Source organism: Bos grunniens, chromosome 19, assembly GCF_055505025.1.
Source record: "Bos grunniens cultivar Pamir isolate PY7600 chromosome 19, Bosgru_T2T1.0, whole genome shotgun sequence".
NCBI classification, from domain to species: Eukaryota; Metazoa; Chordata; class Mammalia; order Artiodactyla; family Bovidae; genus Bos; species Bos grunniens.
Window position 1 is genome coordinate 50,025,188 of NC_141183.1, and position 20,260 is coordinate 50,045,447.

Below are 20,260 nucleotides of genomic sequence, written 5' to 3' on the forward strand. Positions count from 1 at the left end.
GAGCAGCTGTGGCAGTTCCTTAAGACAAAAGTCAGGTCTGCTGCATCGATTGACTCTTCCTTTCACCAGTGATTTCCCTGTAGCGTGCACTCCTGCTTGAGAGCATTATTTGATTTCACCATAACAAGTACAATTACAGGTATACCTAGCTTTATTGCATTTTCAAACTTTTTCATTATTATTATTATATTCCTCATGGTGATCTGTGATCAGTGACCTTTGATATTATGTTTCGATGTTTTTGTACTTGTTTTGGCATTTTTTAGCAATAAAGTATTCTCTAGGTATGCCTGTAACAGGGGGCGATGTCCTAGCCACTCACAGAGTGGGGTTCATTGGCCACGTTGTCTTGCTCTGGTTATGGAATGAGACTGAGGTGGCGCCTCAGCTTCCTCAGGCAGGAATCTGCTGTCCTCTGATTTAGCCTTTTCTAAAGTTTTAAGGGATACCACTACCAAAACACGTGTACACATAAGCCAGGAACACTCACAGCACAATGTGCAAAAGCTTCAGGAGCCCAGCTGCTGCACGCAGGGCCTGGCTTGGCCCCGTTCCAGCTCTGTGACCTCGATAAGTTACATAAATAAGCAGGGCCCGGTTTCCTCACCTGTAAGATGAGAATAATAGGAATGGCAGCCTCATAAGGTCGTTGTAAGGATTAAACAGGTTAATGGATGAAAAGCACTTAGAGCCGTGCCCTGTATGTATTAGCTTTGGTTAACTGATTATACGCACTAGGGGGCCAAGATAAACTTTTTTTTTTTAGTGGCACTTATTTTTCTAATTTTTTCCATTTTATAAAATTTTGTAGAAAAGTTACAAGAATGGTACAGTGGACGTCAGATGCCCTTTTCTCAGATTCACCTGCTGTTGCCATCTTGTCTGACTCGCTTTACCATTTTCACATCCATGTGCTGCCTCGCTCACTCTCCCCGCACATGTATGCGCTTTGTTTGAACCGTCTGAGATCATTTGTAGACATCACGCTCCTTTGTCCATACGTATTCTGTGTATGTTTCTGAGAAGAGACTTTCTCTTACATAAGCAAAATACATTTATTAAAATCAGAAGCTGTAACATTGATACAGTACTACTGTCTAATCCATGATTCATATTAAAATTTACCAGCTGTCCTGATAGTGTCTTTACAGCCTTTCTAGCTTTTTTGTTTGTTTGTTCCAGATCTGAGATCTAATCTCAGCACATGTTGTAATTTGTCCTCCAGGATTTTGTCTCCTTTAATCTGGGATAGTTCTTGGCCCTTTCTTTGACTTTCACGATCTTGACATTGTTTAGAAAGTCCAGGTCACTCTGTAGCATGTTCCGCCATTTGGGTCTGTGTTAGGTTTCCCTGGGGTTAGAGATGATGCACTTTTGGCAGGAATATTGCAAAAGTGATGTCATGTCCTTCTCAGGACGTTTTGTCAAGAGGCACGTGACGTCAGCTTGTCCTGCTCTTGGTGCTGGTCAGCTTGGATTCCTTGTTTAAGGCTTTGTTCACTGGGTTAATCCACTGTAACGTTTCCATCTTCCCCCTTTGTAATTAATAAGTAATTTGTAAGGAGATACTTTGAGACTATGTAAATATCCTGTTCCTCGTCAAACACTCACGCACTAGTTTTAGTATCTATTGATAATTCTTGGCAGAATCAATGACCGTGATGGCTGTAAAATGGTGATTTTCTAATTCTGCCATTCCTTCTCTATTAGTTGTTGGTCTGGGGAGAGGGAGGGCGTTCTTTCCCCTTCTCTTCCATTTAATTACATGTGTCAGGGTGACTTACAGGTTCTTATTTAATTCCATAAATATTCAGCCCGATGCTCAAATTGTCCCAGATTTAGCCTGCTGGAACACCTTCACACTGGCTCTTGTGTCTTTTTTTTTTAAGAAGTTCTTGATTTTGTTTTGGCCACATGGCATGTGGCGTCTTAGTTCCTTGACCAAGGATCAAGCTTGCACCCCCTGTAGCAGAGGCACAGACTCATCGCCACTGGGCCACCGGGGAAGCCCTCCTGTACCCTTGTCACACGCCCGGGCGGTTTCTGAGTGCTTGCCCACATGTTGTGACAGTATGTTCCAAGTTCATCTCAATATTTCTCCTGCTCCAGCCCTGGAATCAACCATTTCTCCAAGGAGTCTCTTGGTTCCTTTTATTGGAGAAGAAAAGATCTTTGCTTCCCTATCAAGGGTATTATACCCGTGACCGTCTCATCTCAGAAGAAGCTGGTCAGCTCTCCTCCCAGGAATTCTCCAGACTGGAATGGACGGGCCTCCGTCTCGTCTCACAGTGCGGGGCCCGCTGTTGTCACACCATGCTCCTGCTTTGGAAAGAAGGCTGCTGAAGGGCCAGGGGCCCAATGTGATCGATCAGCGTGAGAGCCCAAGGAAGGATCGCCCTCCCCACGGCTCATCGCAGCTTCAAAGTAGCGATGGGTTTAAAGAAAGAAAACAAAAAGAGTGGGCTTGGGTATCCAAAAACCTCATAAACCTGAAACTAGGTACTAGAGTTCCACCCCTGATCTATTAACATGTGTTTGTGGATGATACTTACAGCTCGCTCAGCAGCCCAAGGCTGTTTACGGCTTGTGATTCATAGCGGCATAAAAAGCAAGGCCCATTCCAGATGGACGTGCTGAAAACAGGCCTTTCCCTTCTGCATGCCGTCACCTGTGGCCACGCAGTCGTTTGTCAGCGTTGGTGACCAAGCACTTCAGGTTGTCACCAACACCAGGGGCTGTCACCTATTGCTCCTTCAGCTAGACTTACGCGTCCTTGCTAGGCAGACAGCTAAATTTTCGGTATTGATTGCAAGTCTCGTTCTGAGAGTCATTAGGGAAAAAAGTACAACGGGGCAGCTCCTCTCCTGGGATACTGTTGAGTAGGGGTGGGAGGCTCCTTGTTATAAGTAATTCCACGGTCTCAGCTATTGAGTGAGGGTGCCACGTGCTTGTAAGTTGGGTGATCCAGATGGGGTTTGTGGACTGTCTTTTGTTTATTTGGCTGTGCCGGGTGGGTCTTAGTTGCGGCATGCGGGATCTACTTCCCTGACCAGGGATCAAACCTGGGCCCCCTGCATTGGGAGCACGAGGTCTCAGCCACTGAACCACCAGGGAAGTCCCCTACCTTTCTCTTTTCTCCTCCTCTTCTTTTAGCCCAAGAACTAGAGTGTCTTTGTCACGGTGGTCAGGGGTTGGCTCTGGCCATAAGAACCCAGGCAGGAGACGAGGAGGCAGGCTAATCCACCGAGCCAGCATGAAACATGTGTTTCAGGCTCTCACTGGGGTGGATTCTGACAAATTTCAGGTTAAGAGTATCCAAATATGAGTTTAGAGCTGTGAAGCCAGGCAGCTCCAGCTCTGAGGACAGCAGGTCCTTGGCGGGGTGGGCAGGTGACCAGACGTGGGGAGGGAAGCGCTGCTGCTGGGTGTACGGAGGCGGAGGGCGTCCCCAGCTGGTCCACGCTCCGGGTGGGGTGGCCATTCTGGGGCTGCTCACGGTTCGCGGGACAGTGGCCTTCGTGGGGACCAGGGGCCTCCTGTCGGTGAGATGGGGAGAGGCCTCCAGGAGGCAGCTGGCACCTGCTTGGGGAGTGGGCCCCCCGGAGGCTGCTTTCGTGACTCACCCCCACCGGGAAGGGCCCCATGGCAGGTCTGGTGTCTGCGGGGTCCAGTTATCAGCAGAGGCAGCGAAGACAGCAGAGAGCCGGGCCCCCAAGCCCCCAGGACCATGGCCCCCTGCCCCTGACGGTCTGTCCCCTCGCAGGTACCCCCGAGCTCAGCGTGGCTGAGCGGAAGGAACTGGAGAGCAAGCTGAAGGAGCGAGAGGAGTTCCTCCTTCCCATCTACCACCAGGTGGCCGTGCAGTTTGCAGACCTGCACGACACCCCGGGCCGCATGCAGGAGAAGGGGGTCATTAACGTGAGTACGCAGCCCTGCTTCTGAGACCGGCTTGTCAGAGACATGCCGCCAGCCCACGTCCGCCTGGCGCGCGCACACGGGCTCCCTCGCAGGGAGCTGTCGGCTCGTGTGTGGAGGAGCCCGTGTTCTCTTCTGCAGAGGAGACCTTGTCCCTTTGCTATGCCCGTAATCGTCCTAAAACAGTTCATGATTTAGGTTCCTGGGGACGACTCAGGAGGCGGGCTCCATTTTACTGGCGGGAATCTTGAGTCCTACGCAGTGCCCTGGGGACAGCCGCCCCAGGGGTCCTCAGGCTGTGGGTTCCTCCAGGGTCAAGTTCAGCAGCAGCCAGTCCTCATTTAAAGTGAAGTGTTAGTCGCTCGGTCGTGTCTCACTCTTGGTGACCCCGTGGACTGTAGCCCGCCAGGCTCCTCTGTCCCTGGGAGTCTCCAGGCAAGAATACTGGAGTGGGTCACCATGCCCTCCTCCAGGGGATCTTCCCAACCCAGGGATGGAACCCAGGTCTCCTGCACTGCAGGAGGATTCTTTATCATCTGGGCCAGCGGGGAAACCAAAACCTGCATGCAAGTTGAGCTATCTGCTCAAAACCAGCCCCACATACTGGCTATCTGGAAACTCGAGACACCCCCCGCCCCAGAACATCTCGGTCACGTGTGGGCCTGCCGTCAGCCAGGCCCATCCCTGCACGGTGCTGCAGTCGGGCATGCGCGGGGCTGTGGCTCTGAACCAGGGAGACATCTGCAGGGGCTGGGAGCTCATGGCCGGCTCTCAGGTCTCCGAGGCACTTACTGGAGAGTAGGGTTTGTGCCTGTGGAGTGCCTCCGGCCTGGGCACCGAGCTCGGGAGACTGAGCTTTCTGTTGTCCCGGGGTAGGACATCCTGGATTGGAAGACTTCACGCACCTTCTTCTACTGGCGGCTGAGGCGGCTGTTGCTGGAGGACCTGGTCAAGAAGAAAATCCACAATGCCAATCCCGAGCTGACAGACGGCCAGATCCAGGCCATGCTAAGGCGCTGGTTTGTGGAGGTGGAGGGAACCGTGAAGGTAGGTGCGCGTCCCCGGAGGGGCCTTCGCGCCGCTCCTTACCCCCTACCCCAGCACCGCCCGGCTCAGCGTCTGGGAGTCTCTGAGCCTCGGAAGGGGATGGGGTACGGGCCTCAGCCTATGTCCTCCCCACAGTAACACGTCCTGACGGCTTGGGAGAGGGGCGGTCAGGCGTTCCTTGCAGCTCATTCAGTCATCCAGCAAACCTTCCTGAATGCTTCCGATCAATAAATACTGGCCAGGGAGAGAGGCAGACGTTGTTCCTGTCCTCGCTGAGCCCACTGAGCAAACCTGCCATGGCAAACCATGGCAAAGCAGAGTCTGACCCGCTCTGTGGGCAGGGAGGGCAGAGTCTGGAAGATTTTTAGAAGTGATGTCTCAGCAGAGACCTGAAAACAGAGTAGGAAGGAAGCAGAGGCAAAGCTCGACTTGGGGAGGAAGGAACGTCTCAGGCAGAAGGAACAGCACGTTCCGAGCCTGATGGCGGGGGTGCCGCGCATGGGGCACCGCAGGTACTCGGGATGGCCCGGAGCTGGGGTGGCGAGGCTGGGGGAGCGTGCAGAGGGGCTGGGCTGTCCTGGGCTCTGCGGGAGCCGCTGAGTGTCTCACGGCAGTGGGACCTGTGTGAGGCGTGCCACCCCTCAGGGGCGGTGCTGAGGGGTGGGACCCTGACGTGGGCACGAAGGCTCCTGCTGAAGGTCTTCCGATCTCAGGTCCACAGCTCCCGGGGGTGACAGTGCGGGGCGGGCTGGGCTCAGCACCCACTGAGGCCGCGTCCCCAGCCATCCTGCCCCGGGGCTGCGGCCGGGACAGCCAGGCCCCAGCTCCTGCCTCTGGAACCCTGGGCTGCACAAGACTGTCCACGGGAAGATGGGCAGGAAAAGTCGGAACTTTTATTTCTATTTATTCTTACTAAGAAGAAGCAGTCAACCTGTATTCATAGTGACTATCTGGACTGAATCATAAACATCATACATACATTTTATCAGCATATGGGTAGTACGTGCTGGAAATACACTTCTCTCTTCCCGGTAGCCGTGTGACGGAAAACAGTTGGTGACTGCTAGCTTAGAGCACTGCTGAGGGGCTGCCTGGAGGGCCGGATGGTAGGCTCGCCGGCCTCCTCCCGGGAAGTGTCGCCTGAGTTCTCCGCTGACTGTTCCCAGGAAGCAGTTCCAGGGCCTGCTGTCAGTTTTAAAGTCAGTGGGTCGGGGTGATTCTGAGATCCCCCTGTGTTAAGTCCCCCCTCTTCTTTACTGCCTTGGATAAATGTTTCGGATGTGCAGCCGGGGAGGACAGCCTTCTGCGACTTGCGGTTCAGGTTCAGGTCAGTCGATTATGTCAGTGGCCACTGGCAACTTCGTGTGGAAGTTGGCATTGAAAGTCACGCAAGTGTAAAATAAGAGGTGGTTGTGCAGTTCAGAGCGACCGGCCAGGTAAATGGAGTATGCGCGGGCCGCCGGGAGAGGGCCTTCCTCCCGCCTTAGTCACTGACGGCCACGACGGGCACAAGGGTATGGAAAGGCGGGCCCCCTCTGAGCGGAAGCCAGCGACAGGCCCTTTGGGGGCGCCCCAGCCCCCCGCCCCCCGGGGGTGGCCTGGCGGGGAAGCAGGTCACCCCTCCCTTGTCGATGGAGGGAACAGCCACCCATGTGGACACGCTCCTGGCTGAAGGTCAAGTGCAGAAGACACCCCAGCTCAGGAGGGGAGACCAGAGGCTCCGGGACCCAAATGTATCGCTCCCCCCATCTACAGAAGACAGCGTCCCCCGGAGCAGTCAGGGCAGGGGGAGAGAGAGAGGAAGGGTGGGCGATCCCTCTGTGCGGCTTTGAAACCTCTTTCTGGATTCTGCAGGCTCAGCAGAACTCGGGTTAGTGGGAGGCAGGTGATAAAGTCTGCAGCGCCCTTGAGAGCAGAGTGTTGTCCTGTTGAAAAGCTGTGTGGCTGCCTCGGAGGGGCCAAGCCTGCTCGGTGCTTGGGAGCACCTCAAAACCCGCACCTTCCCCCGGTTCTTCAGACGGGGTGGGCGTTGTGCGCTGCCGGCGCTCCAGGCCTGGGGCCTGGCTTGGCCCCTGGGACCCTCACTGTGGCTGCTGGTGAGGAGGGCGCTTAGTGTGGGTGCCTGTGGGCCGTGCTGTACGTTCTTTTCTTCATAGAAATTCCTTTTCTTTGCTTTAAATCTTAGTCCTGAATAAAGAGATTCTGGGACAGCAAGTCTGAAGACACTGTGATGCTGTATAACTGAGGAGTAGAGCTCTTTTGTCTCCCTGAGAGGAATCTGTTGCCATGAGTTGTGGGACTGTTTGAATCCACAGGGGCAGTCCCACTGTAGGAAATCGTGGGGTTTACGGTTCGTAGTGTGACTGCAGGGAGAAGAAAAGCATCGCCACAGTTCCCTGAAAAGATAACAAGAGCTTAGGTCCAATCTGGCTGTAAGAGCAAGGCACACATGTCTCTCAGGCACGTTTCCTCTGCTGACTCTCAGATCCACAGTTGAAGGTGTGTGGTTTTTCAGACAGGCTGACTTCCCACCCCACCCCCAACCCCATCCAAGCTCCAGTAGAAGAAATTGAGAAGGATGTGTTTTCTGGAATCGTAACACTTTTTGGATCCCCGCTTTGCCATGTGCTGGCTCAGACGTACTTAACCGTCCCTTCCTCACGTGTCAAATAGGGATGTTGTTTGTCTCACAAGGGTCGGGGCATGTTGAACGACACTGTTTAAGGACCGAGCCCCGTGTCTGGAGCTCGGCTTCCTCCTGGCCCCTCAGCGTGGCGTGCTCGAAGGCGGGCTCAGTAACAGCGCGGCTAGAAACAGAGCCGGGCGCCCCGTGCACTCAGCAGCTCTCGGCCTTCTTGTTGTCGTTGCTCAGTCGTGTCTGACTCTTTGTGACCCCATGGACTGGAGCCCACCGGGCTCCTCTGTCCATGGCATTTCCCAGGCAGGAACACTGGAGTGGGTCGCCAGTTCTTTCTCCAGAGGATCTTCCTGACTCAGGGAACAAACCCGAGTCCCCTGCACTGGGGACTCCTCTGGAGACAGGCGGATTCTTCACTGCCGAGCCACCAGGGAAGCCCTTGACTTGGCCCTAATCTGTCCAAGATCCAGGATGCCATGGTGCTCCCTTACCACCCAGGAAGCTGCAAATCCATTCTTCTTCTGCATTCCCAAACGAGACCAATGGCCAGTGGAGGCCCTCGTGAAGTCGGGAGAGGAAGAAGCACCACTGGTAGGGCCACCTGATTTCCACTGTCCCCAAGCTTCCCGTGAACAAGTCTTGGGCACCAAACTTCTGATTTAGGGCCAGGAAGGGAGGAGGTGAGGTGGAACCTGGGCAGCAGGGCTGGGGCTGGGGCGGCTCCCAGAAACGAGGCCCAGCGGCCGCCCCAGCCCACGGGGCTACCACTAGCGTCCTCCAAAGCCTCAGGGAAAAGAAAATCACTTCGCAGGGGCGTCTCCAGGCCGCTCACGAGGTGAATTATCTATGAGGCCTGGGCTTCGGGCTCACATCCATCAGCCTGCGGCCTGTTCACCCCCAGGCCCTGCTGCACCACCACGTAAGGAGGCCTTAACAGCAATCCGATACATTAGGAATGAAACTTTCCCAACAAGTCATTTAGATTTTGTAAGATAGACTAATTACTACACATAATTAGTGAGCCGAGTAATGCCAGAGATACTGACCCACGGATGCACAGCCAGATAAAGTGCCTGCTGAACACGTACTGTAAGGCCATGCTGTTCTGACCTTTAATCATTAATACTTTACTGGTATTAAAACTTTGCGATTGGGATGAGTGCAGGCAGGTAACATACGGGGCCAGGCCCGTCATGAGATGAGCAGCCCAGCATGTTGCAGCTGCTTGAAATCCACAGTGGGAGTAGTCAGGCACGTTTTCAGGGAAATGATGACAGCAGAGCATCGGCCGTGCTGGATGGAGTGACGAGCTTCATGGCTCTGTTCTGGGAGGGCAAATGAGGCACTGCAGACTCCCTGGCCCTGGGTGGGAGAAGCTTGCTCACAATAGCAGAGCAAACCCTCCCAGGTCTGTTATTTTAAAAAAATCCGCGTGGGGCTGCAGTGCCTACGTTTGTTGATTCTTGCTAAAAACGCTGTTGACCAGGATCGTGACCCCGTGGCTGCTGTGCGCTCAGTGCTGTAGTTGACACTTGACCAGGGTTGGACTTGGGGGTCATTGTCCACTCATATTTTGAGTGACCAGCAAACCGTTCATATAAGGGGGCCTACATTTTCCAAACCTTGGGAATGTATTGCTTTAATTCTATCTGGGAACTTTTCCAGTGTTTGAACACCTAGCGTACTCTGTGGCTGCAGGAGGGGATGGGAGAGCCATGTTCTCTGGAGGGCAGCGGGCCTGCCAGCGCAGCGTCTGAGCATCGTTAGAAGCAGGCATCTCGTTAGCTAATACATTACACCAATCAAGGAGAGTTATCTTAAGCCACAATTAATCTGCTCCCTGGCATATGTTGATAGGAAAGCATCATGCTGTTTCTTAATTAAAAGCAAACGGATTAAAAATGATTAATAAGAGTATTAAATATTCTCCTAAACTAAAGGCTTTGGAATTCTTGGGTAAATCTAGGTTTCCCCACCCCCCCATTCTGAAACCCAAGAAGCATGCATTGTTTTCTTTCTTCCTCCCCCTAAATCCTCGTAAGTAAGGGCATGTGCAGAAGTCCAGATTACCACGGTGGAGATGGGCACGTCAGCACGCCGTCCGCGAGTGGGGTGGACGGGCTGGCACGTGATGCTAAGAGCACCGCGCCGTGGGGACGATCGCCACCCCGACCCTTGTCGATGGAGAGTGGTGTGGTGCCTCCTTTTTCTCAGGACAAAGTACTCGCCTGCCGTTCAGCCTCAGGGTGCCAGCATGCTGCCCATGCACGGAGCTGGGGCATGACCTCCCCTCAGCCTCGCCCTGACCAGGAGAACTGACCTTCTCACCAGTGATGACAAGCAGGGATGGGCAAATTTGGGGCCAGCAAAGGAAATGGACAAAAGAACTAGAAAAGGCGCCTCACTGATCCTTAATCCTGGGGCTCCTTAATTGTCCCACTGTGAAGGACTCCTTAAGACCCGTTAGAAACGTGGAAGTCAGTTACAAGGTATATAATAACCAACCAGCCCCCGCGGGCTCACCAGCCAAGGCAGAGATGGGGACGGGGGGTGGGGGGGTCTGAGAAGAGACCCTTGTTTTTAAAGGCCCGGCGTGGACCCTTGGGAAGCAGCGCAGCTCCTGGCCTCCCACATGCCGCCTCCAGCGGGGTGTGTGAGGATGCACCCTCCGCGCCTGGCAGGCCCCCTGCACCCCAGCCGCGGTGCGGGCGCCTTCGCGGGTATCCAGGCTTCCTGGGCCACCTCCCGAGCTCCCTAATGCGCCCACCTATTAAATTACAGCGCCAAACTCATTGTCATTCTGACTTTGACTCGGTTAGTGATAACAGAGGAGGATAGCGCACCTTTAAATGACGAGCTTTGTGTTTAATTACCCAAACAAAATGACATAAATATGAATGAGCCCTAATGGCAGTACTTGGTTTTCCGGAAACCATTAACAAAACGATTCCTAAATGATTTGTAAAGAAAATGAGAGGAGACGAGAGCCAGGAGAAGGCTATTAGGTTTCTAACACACTCCTGAATTATTATGGAGTCAACTACCTGGGAAATGCTTGGCTAAATGATCTTGAAAGGAGGAGGTGAGAGGTGGTGTGTCGAGACTTTCGGGGTGATGGACGTCCTGACCGTTCGGGAAACTTGCACAGTGAACCGGGGTTTAGGTTTCTGACCCGGCGGCAGGACCCCCTTCGCCTCTGGCCGCCTCGGACTCCATGGCCGGAGGCGACCGGAGTCCTATGCTTAGGAATCGTGTCTCAGCTCCTCAAAAAGCACAAGTTGCTTTCTTTCTTTTTTCAGCATTTGTTTGTTTATTTGGCTGCCCTGGGTCTTAGCTGCAGCACTTGGGATCCTGACTTTGGCATTCGAACTCTGAGTTGTGGTGTATGGGATCTAGTTCCCCAACCAGGGATTGAACCTGGGCCCCTGCATCGGGAGCATAGAGTCTTAACCATCGGGAAGTCCCACACGTGTTTCACGCCCATTCAGCTCTTGACTAAACAGAGACAAAATTGGGAAGTCCCACACGTGTTTCATGCCCATTCAGCTCTTGACTAAACAGTCAGAGACAAAACAGCGGCACCAGCATCCCTGTGAGCACGGATGCCTCTGTTCGGTGCCCAGGTAGATTCTCCAGGCGTGCATGTCACATCAGAAAGCTGGCCAGGGAGGGCGAGGACGGCTCCTGTCCTGAGGCTTGCTTCCACCGCCTCCTACAGAGACAGCCGTCACGGAGGAACTGGGCATGACTCTTTTATGCTGAGGACACTAATGCAGTGGCCCTCCCAGATGTAGAACAGTCAGGGTGTCCAGCCTGGGCGGGCCCCTGGCATCTGACCAGGCATCATCTGTTCGCAGGCCTATGTCTGGGACAACAACAAGGATCTGGTGGAGTGGCTGGAGAAACAGCTCACAGAGGAAGACGGCGTCCGCTCGGTGATTGAAGAGAACATCAAGTACATCAGCAGAGACTACGTCCTCAAGCAGATCCGCAGGTGAGACCCCAGGGAGGGGCCTCCTCAGCAGAGGCGGGCTCACTTCTGGGGAACGAGCGACTTCTGCACGAACGGCGAGATGACGATGCCGCACGGTCTTTTTGGCCCCTTCTGTTTGAGACACTGATCAGATCAGAGCAGAGTCCAGGAGCACCGTACTCACTCAGCGGCTGGTCCCCAGGGCCACTTAGGGATGATGGCTGAGCTCACCATGTCCAACTATTAGCTCCAGATGCAGATCCTTAAACTGGGTGAATGGCTCTGGGAGGAAAGCTCTTTGCATCCTGGTTTCCTAGGAAACCACCTCCTCCCCTCCCCCAGCCAAGAGGGAGCTGTGTTCTAGAGGCTCCTGTCTCCTCCACGGGCTGGGTGGCAGAGACTGCAGGGGACATTTTTCTGAACTTTTCATTTCGACTACATTTCCCTTACAGAAAAACTGCAAAGCTAAACACAGTACAGAGAACAAATCTGAACCCAGACGTGCCTGCTATTTACATTTTGCCTCATTTGCTGTATCATTTTTAGTTTTTTTTTAAACTTTACATCATATTGGAGTACAGCCAATTAACAGCGTTGTGACAGTTTCAGGAGAACAGCAGAGGGACTCAGCCATACATACACGTGTCCACGGTCCCCCAGACCCCTTCCCTTCCACGCTGCACCTAACACGGAGCAGTTTCCTGTGCTCTGAGGAGGTTCCTGCTGGTTATCCATTTTAAATAAAGCACGTGTACATGTCCATCCCAAGCTCCCTAACTGTCCCTTCTTCCCATTCTTCATTTGCTGTGTCATTTGTGTGTGTTTTATATGTAAAAAGAATAAGCACTCTCATATGTGCATTTCTTCCTTTGTCGGAACCATTTAAAGGTAAGTTACATCTGTCACGGCCCGTCATGGCCCTTTACCCCCAGTGCTTCAGTGTGCCTTTGCTAATAGGGCTAGTCCCTGACATAACCATGTAAAGTGATTCTAAGTTGACCACCACGCCTTTGTATCTAAACCACCCTTTGTAGACCACTGCTCGTTTTGAGTTTGCCCCGTGACTCCTCATGGTTAGATTCAGGCTGTGCATTCGCAGCCCGGATGTCACATCCGTGAGGGTGGGGCCCACGGGGCGCCACGTCTGAGGGCGCGTGACGTCACCTGCCGGCCCCCATGTTAGCTTCCATCTCCTGGTCGAGCTGTTGCTCGACTCCCCCACTGTCCAACTCCTGATCTTTCTCCTCAAACCTACTAACCAGTCTGTGGAGAGACACAGGCCATGCAGATTCCTGCTCATCAGAACTTCTGCTTTACATTTAGCACTGGGGGTGAGTCATGCCCAATCCAGTGTTTACAGCGAGGTTGCAAAATGGTAACATTCCAACTTCTGCACGCGCTCCAGTCATCTGTGACCACCCCGATTCTCCCGCCAGCAAAAGTCCTCTCCACGCCCCCATTTCTTATATATTCATTATTGGTATAGACCAGTGAGTGTCTTCCATCTTCTCAATGATTTTAACTCGTTTTTTGATGCCCCACATGTCCCAGGGTTAGCCAGTGGGAGCGGCTTCATGCAGGGCCCACTATCATTGTGACATGCCCCAGTCTTGGTTTTGGTTTAAGTTACTTCCGCACTTTCTGACATAGTGGAGCTTTTGCAGTTCATCCGGTACTGACCGCGCTATTGGCGGGGGGGGCCTGTCTCGAGTAGGAAAACAGACGAGGTGAGGCAGGGGCTGCCGGATCCACGGTGAACCCCGGGAGCAGGTTCTCCGGCGGTTCTAAAGCTCCACTGATCCAGGCACGGTTGTCTCTCTCGGTCTCACCAACCCCAATTTCCCCTTCCAGCTTGGTCCAGGCCAACCCAGAGGTCGCCATGGATTCCATCGTCCACATGACGCAGCACATCTCGCCCACCCAGCGAGCAGAAGTCGTTCGGATCCTCTCGACGATGGACTCGCCGTCAACGTAGGAAGAGCTTTCTGCCCATCGCCGCCCTGCCTCTGGCGCCGAGGGCCAGAGCGCTGGTCACACCCGAAACCACCGCAATGAGCAGGCACAGGAGACCAGCGCTGCAGTCACGTGGCTTTTTGCTTCCCCGCGATGTACTCCGGTTCCGCACGACATGTCGGGCCGCGGGCCACACCACCCCGTTCAGTATTTATTACCCTGGCTGTGGCCGCAGGCCCGTCCCCACCCCGAACCTAAGAGGCAATGACGGTACAGCACGTACCACGAGGCCTTCCTGCGCCCGAGCAGGGCTGCCCTGGCCCCGTGAGCCTGCGGCCACTGGCAGCAGAGGAGGGCCGGGACAGGAGCGGGGAGGGGGATCCTCGCGCTGCTGTCTCTCCAATCCCGCACCCGGCCGGGTACACGCCGGGCACCCAGTCTCCTCGCACCAAGGCACTGCTTAGGAAGGCAAATCAGAGTGTGAGGTCTGCAGGTCCGCGGAACTCAAAGACGGGCCAAACTGTGATCGAGAAGTAGAGAAACCGAGTGACGGTTACTGGTTTCGGGGCCCCCGCCCGGGTCCCCTTCTCTGAGAATGACCTCAGGGAGGTTGACCTGCCACGGCCCCAGGGGCGACCGCATGGCCAGCTGAGGTGCCCGGGGCCCCACTGGCGGTGCCACCGTCCAGGCTGGCAGAGGAGAAGCTGGGGAGCTGCCTCCTGTCCCTGACGGAAACCAGGCGGCAAGGGCGGGCTGGCTAGCCTCTGTAGGATGCGGAAGGCTGGCAGCATCCAGCTGGGCGTTGACAGTCACGGGGTGAGGCATGCCTGCGGGGCCGGCCTCTGTTCCCGGGTCCACCCTTCTAGCAGCGGGCGCTCCTGCTCACTCTGGGTTTCATCTCCTCCTCGAACGCACAGGCAGTGCGTGCAGCCATGGAAAGGTGCCCCGCTGACATCAGGGCCCTCGGCTCCAGGAACTGGCCTTCCCCCCCGTGGGGGGGCTTCCAGGGAACACAGGACCCACGGAACCTTGACTACGACCCCCTCATGGTGCTGCTGTCCTCCGGGCTCATGGGCCCCTCCCCGGCCAGCGGCAGGGGCCTGCTCACGGGCAATGGAGAGTTTCTTTTCAACCACCAGTATATTCAAGGAAAGAGCTTCCCAATCCCGGACCTGCTGGTGTTCCTAAATCAAGAGTGGCAGGTGAGCAGGGCTGGGCGAGCATCCGGTTCCTACAGCGCAGCTATCGCATCTGTCGCTGATGACCAAGGAGGAACTCAGTAAGACGCCTGAGAAGCAGGGGTGTGAATGCCTTCGTACCCGCTCCAGTTTTGAGCCTTAACCCTCCAGTTCACGCACAATTTGAGAGCCCCTCTCCCCGTCCCCGGGAACCGCCTGTGCAGAGAGGCCCCGTGGGGCCGGACGTGTGGCCGTCTGGCCCCGGAGCCTCAGCCCGGCGGCCCTGCTGCAGGGTTCAGCGCCATCCTGGGCAGGAGAAGGTGGGGACGACGTTCGGTCCAGGAAGAGTGTCCACTGTGGCTGGTGTCTGCTTACCCAGCAAGAATTGGATCCATCTTTGACCAGATTATTCCTCTATACTTTTCTACAATAAATAAAGTTCCACACGCCTATAGGTGGTGTGAGGTCCTGTGCTTGCCCTGGCGTTTGTTCAGGGGCTGGGTGGGTGACGCATGTTTACTCTCCACCACCAAACTGTGACATGTTAAATGAACGCTTCGTCTCGAGAATTCAGTGATGCTCACTCCTTCATCCCCAGAGCACCCACTTTAGGTCTTTACCTGCACAGGGCTCTTGTCTAAGGACAAGTCAGCACAGTCGTTTCATACACGAGGCCACCACTGCACACGCGTGGCTGCCAAGGCAGGAGCGTGACCCACCAAGGCCCGCCTGAGTTCACCGCGTTGTCTGTCCCCCTAGTCACAAAGCAGCCTTCGCCGGTCTCACTGAGGAGTCAGTGGATGCGCAGCCTGATGAGCACGGCGCTTCAGTCAAATGTATTCTTTTCCCTTTCCGTTGAAATAAACCTCCCCACTGGTAGACCAGTCACCACCGTGCGTCACGTCGGCCCAGCACCTTGCTCTGGTTCCAGGGAGCTTTGTCAGGCGAGCCCCGCCGCAGAGTGTGACCCAGGCTGAGCACAGGGATGCCGTTCCCAGGCTGGGCGGGTTTCGGGTCCACCTTCCCTTGACGGGCTGGGTGGTTTCACTGGTCTTGACATGAACATGAAGATCTGAACCTCTGAGTTGACACGATTTGTGTTGTTTTCTGGGTGAATTGACTAGCAAACCATTGTCACAGGGAGCAGTTTTAGCTTCTCCGAATGATTTGGCGACTTTATGCCTTTTGAACATTAACTTGGGGCACAAAGAGGCAGGAGGGGCAGGGAGCTCGCACTTGTGTGCCTTCAGCCTCTGCCTCAGTTTCTCTGAAGCAGGAATAACATCTGCAGAGAAAGGCGTGGCCACAAGAGGCAGGAGAGGAGCAGTGGCCTTAGTTGACTATTAAACACTGCAGTGTCCACCGCTGTTGAGGATGTACAGCAAAGCAAAGGGGGGGCTATTTCAAAAATGAGCTTAAACAATTTAAAAGCTATCAGTCTGAACCACCCCAAGCTAGATGTTCTAGAAAGGAGGGAGAAGGGAGCTTCAGGGCCCTGGGGAGGCCGCGGCTCTCCTCGGCGGGGAGTGCTGGTCCCCACAGAGGCCTGGGCCCTCCTCCCGCCTCCTGGTCAGACTCTGTGTAGACCCGGTGCCGACCCTGTGCCCAGCCAGCCCTGGTCAGTGGTTCCCAGGCAGGTCATGAGAGGAATGGGAAGATCCTGCCGCTGCCTCCAGGAATCTGCCTGATCCTACAGCGTCTTCGTCTGCTGGGGAGCGACATTTCCTTCATCCATGTTTTTAATGAACAAAAATGTGAAACAGCCAGTGGTATTACTTTGGGATAATCAGGAGCAGACCAAAGAGCCAGTGTTCTGCGATCTAACGTGGGCCCACCCCTCTCCCCAGATGGAAAACAAGAACACAGCGACAAATGAGGGCCACCCCAGGGAGGACGCGCCCCACGCGCCTGACGGGCAAGGCTCAGTGCCAGGCTGTGGTGAAAGGCCTGGAGAAGTGCTGAGCGGGAGGTGAGCCTTCACGCCAGTGCTGGCTCCCGGGACTTCCGTGGTGGTCCAGCGGCTAAGACTCCGAGCCCCCAGTGCAGGGGACCCGGCTTTGATCCCCGGTCAAGGAACTAGATCCCACGTGTGGCAACTAAAGAGTTCACATGCCTGAACTAAAGATCCTGTGTGCTGTAACTAGAAGACCCCACGTGCCGCAGCTAAGACCTGGTGCAGCCAAATAAATAATAAATTTAAACAAAAATGCTGGCTCCTCAGCTTGGGCACAAGAAGGGTAAAACTCAGGCCTGTCCCGATCCACATGCTGAGGCTGAAAGTGCTAAGGACCACGAGTGTGCAGACGATGAAGGGCCAAAGCCTACGGGCAGAGAGATGGAAGTTCCAGCTGGGACACTAAGACAGGCGTCCCTAGTCAGGTCCCAGCATTTGCAGAGTTACTCCAGAGACAGCAGGAGTGCTGGGAGGGGCACAGCAGTCGCCTGGGGGAGGACAGGGAAACTTGGAAAGCAAGCAGGCAACAGATCACGATGAACTTTGGGCCAGCAAACAGCATGCTCCTGGAGAGAGTGGGGCACCTTTGATGCTTTGGGGGCACAGGGAGATGGCATAAAGATGTAGAAATGAGTCTCACTGAATGACAAGAGCACAGCCTTGGGCACCAAGAAATCTGGCTCCAAGCTCAGCTCCACGTGTGGATGTCCCTGAGCCGGAGGAGTCACCCAGGATAGTAAGCCCAGGCCACCCCAGGAGGCACAGACATATTAATGGGCGTCTGTCTACTATTTTCAATACTCTAGAAATTTTACATGTGTCTCGGTTGGGTGCCAAAAGCTCATGATGCTGTTTTTTTCCTGATAGCTAATATTTACCTACCCAGGAAGGGGTCCTGGCTACCTCATGCTGGCCAAAAGCTCCAATGGGAGGTTAATAATAATAAATATTGGGGACAGGAGATCTTCATAAAAGCAGTATTTCAGTAAGCAAAATCTCCCCAAACATGGGATTCCCTGTGGTTGGTAGAGGGGCAGAATGATCATGGAGCCTCAACTCTGAGAGGACTGAGATCCACCTAGTGGGCTCAGCCCATTAGCAACTTTTAAGCAGATGAGACAGACGGCAGCTCAGAGGAGGTTGAATGGTGGGCCTGATCCCAAACATGCTGGTTCTGTGATTGGCCTTTTGGGGTGGAGAGAGACAGAAAGACATCTAGGCCCTGAATTAGAAGAAAAGCCGACAGCATTCTTGCCCATACGAACAAGTACTTACGTAGCCATGTGAGGATACAGCAAGATGAACGCAGACAAGAAGAGAGCCTTCACCCCTGAAGATACGGAAGGAACATTATGTCAGAAACAAAATAGGAAATATTATGTGATTCCACTGATATGAAGTATCCTAGAATTATCAAATTCAGAGAGAAAGAAGAAGAGGGGTTGCTAGGGACTGTGGGAGGAGGAAACAGAGTCGTCATTTCATGGGTGTAGGGTTTCAGTTGGGATGATGAAAAAGTTTTGGACAGGGACAGTGGTAACGGTTGCAAAATGAAGTGAATGTACTTAATGCTACTGAACTGTTCTTTTAAAAACTTAAAATGGTAGCTTACGTTACGTATATTTTACCACAATTTAAAAATTCTAGAGTTGTAAAGTATAATAACAAGTGAAAAATTAACTAGTGGGACTAAGTAGTAGACTCAAGAAGACAGAAGAAAGAATCTGAACTTGAAGATAGAGCAGTAGAGAGTAACCAGTGTGAAGAACAGAAAGGAGAGAGAATGAAGAATGAACGAGCCTCAGGGATCCATACGGCAACATCAGGTACAACAAGTGATGTGTAACAGACATGCCATGGGAGAGAAGAGAAACAGGGAGGGAGAATACGTGAAGAAATCACGGCCAGAACCTTCCTACAGGACGGAAACAACGGGCAGATCCAAGAAGCTCAGTACCTCCCAAGGAGGCTACACACAGAAAGATCTCTACCTGGACGCTTCACAGCCAACCTGCTGAAAGACAAACTCTGGAAAGAAGCTAGAGAAAAACAACTCGCCAGGTACAGAGGAACAACGAAACAAAAATGACAAGCAGCAGGAATGGAAACCAAGGCAGTGAGCCGACATATTCACAGTACTGTAAATTCTTCAACAGTCTGCCAGGAATCCTGGATCCATCAAAACAAAGATGAAATAAAGACATTCCCCTCTCCCCCACCACCACCAACGAAGGGGGAGAATGCATTGCTAGATACGTTGCTTTATAAGAATTAAAGCTGGGCTCCCCGAGTGGTTCAGTGGTAAGGAATCCACTGTCAGTGCAGGAGACACGGGTTTGATCCCTGGTCCGGGAAGACCCCACATCCCATGAAGCAACTAAGCCTGTGCGCCCCAGTGGTTGAGCCTGCGCTCTAGAGTCTGCAAACCAAAACTGTTGAGCCCTTGCACCACAACTACTGAAGCCCAAGGGTCGTGGAGCCGATGCTCCGCAACAAGAGAAGCCACCACAATGAGAAGCCCGAGCACCGCAGCCAAGAGCAGCCCCGGCTCGCCGCAACTACAGGAAAGCCTGTGCAGCAAGACAGCCAGCACAGCCAAAACCAAATACAAGTACATTAAGAAAGCATTAAAGACAATCATCCAGGTAATTTCAGGTGGTAATTTGAATTCACACAAAGATAAGAAGAGAGGTACTCGAAAAGGCAAATACATGAGTAAATTGTGTGTTCTCTTTTAACTTTGTAAAATACTCTAACTCATGTCCATTGAGTCGGTGATGCCATCCAACCATCTCATCCTCTGTCGTCCCCTTATCCTCCCACCTTCAATCTTTCCCAGCATCAGGGTCTTTTCCAATGAGTCAGCTCTTCGCATCAGGTGGCCAAAGTATTGGAGTTTCAGCTTCAGCATCAGTCCTTCCAATGAACATTCAGGACTGATTTCCTTTAGGATGGACTGGTTGGATCTCCTTGCAGTCCAAGGGTCTCTCAAGAGTCTTCTCCAACACCACAGTTCAAAAGCATCAATTCTTTGGCACTCAGCTTTCTTTATAATCCCAACTCTCACATCCATTCATGACTACTGGAAAAACCTTAGCCTTGACTAGACGAATCTTTGTTGGCATCAGTTCAGTTTAGTTGCTCAGTCGTGTCCCACTCTTTGTGACCCCATGAATCGCAGCATGCCAGGCCTCCCTGTCCATCACCAACTCCCAGAGTTCACTCAAACTCATGTCCATCAAGTCGGTGATGCCATCCAGCCATCTCATCCTCTGTCGTCCCCTTCTCCTCCTGCCCCCAATCCCTCCCAGCATCAGGGTCTTTTCCAATGAGTCAATTCTTCGCATGAGGTGGCCAAAGTATTGGAGTTTCAGCTTTAGCATCAGTCCTTCCAATGAATAGCCAAGTCTGATCTCCTTTAGAATGGACTGGTTGGATCTCCTTGCAGTCCAAGGGACTCTCAAGAGTCTTCTCCAAGGCATACAGTTACATAAAACAGTAATTATATTGCTCTATTCTGGGGGTCTACAGCATATGAAAATATAATAAATATGATGACAAAGGGAAGGGGAAGAAATACCAAGCTATATAAAAACCAAAGT

At 53.4% G+C, this 20,260-nt stretch overlaps 1 protein-coding gene and 1 long non-coding RNA gene across 8 annotated transcripts in view; one reads left to right on the top strand and one right to left on the bottom strand.

Moving 5' to 3' along the window:
- ACACA (acetyl-CoA carboxylase alpha) overlaps positions 1-15,156 on the top strand; it is a 286,860-nt gene extending 271,704 nt beyond the window's left edge. For all 7 annotated transcript variants that reach the window (XM_086360402.1, XM_086360403.1, XM_086360407.1 and 4 more), the window contains 4 exons: positions 3,764-3,918; positions 4,792-4,962; positions 11,458-11,594; positions 13,425-15,156. In XM_086360402.1, coding sequence (XP_086216528.1) covers positions 3,764-3,918; positions 4,792-4,962; positions 11,458-11,594; positions 13,425-13,548 — 587 coding nt within the window. In that variant the 3' untranslated portion in view covers positions 13,549-15,156. The remainder of the gene's footprint in view (positions 1-3,763; positions 3,919-4,791; positions 4,963-11,457; positions 11,595-13,424) is intronic.
- On the bottom strand, positions 5,832-18,059 carry LOC147352611 (uncharacterized). The gene is made up of 2 exons (XR_015148292.1): positions 17,934-18,059; positions 5,832-7,358 (listed from the first exon to the last, which is right to left on the bottom strand). It is a non-coding gene; the product is annotated as an uncharacterized LOC147352611 (long non-coding RNA).
- Between the last annotated feature and the right edge of the window lie 2,201 nt (positions 18,060-20,260).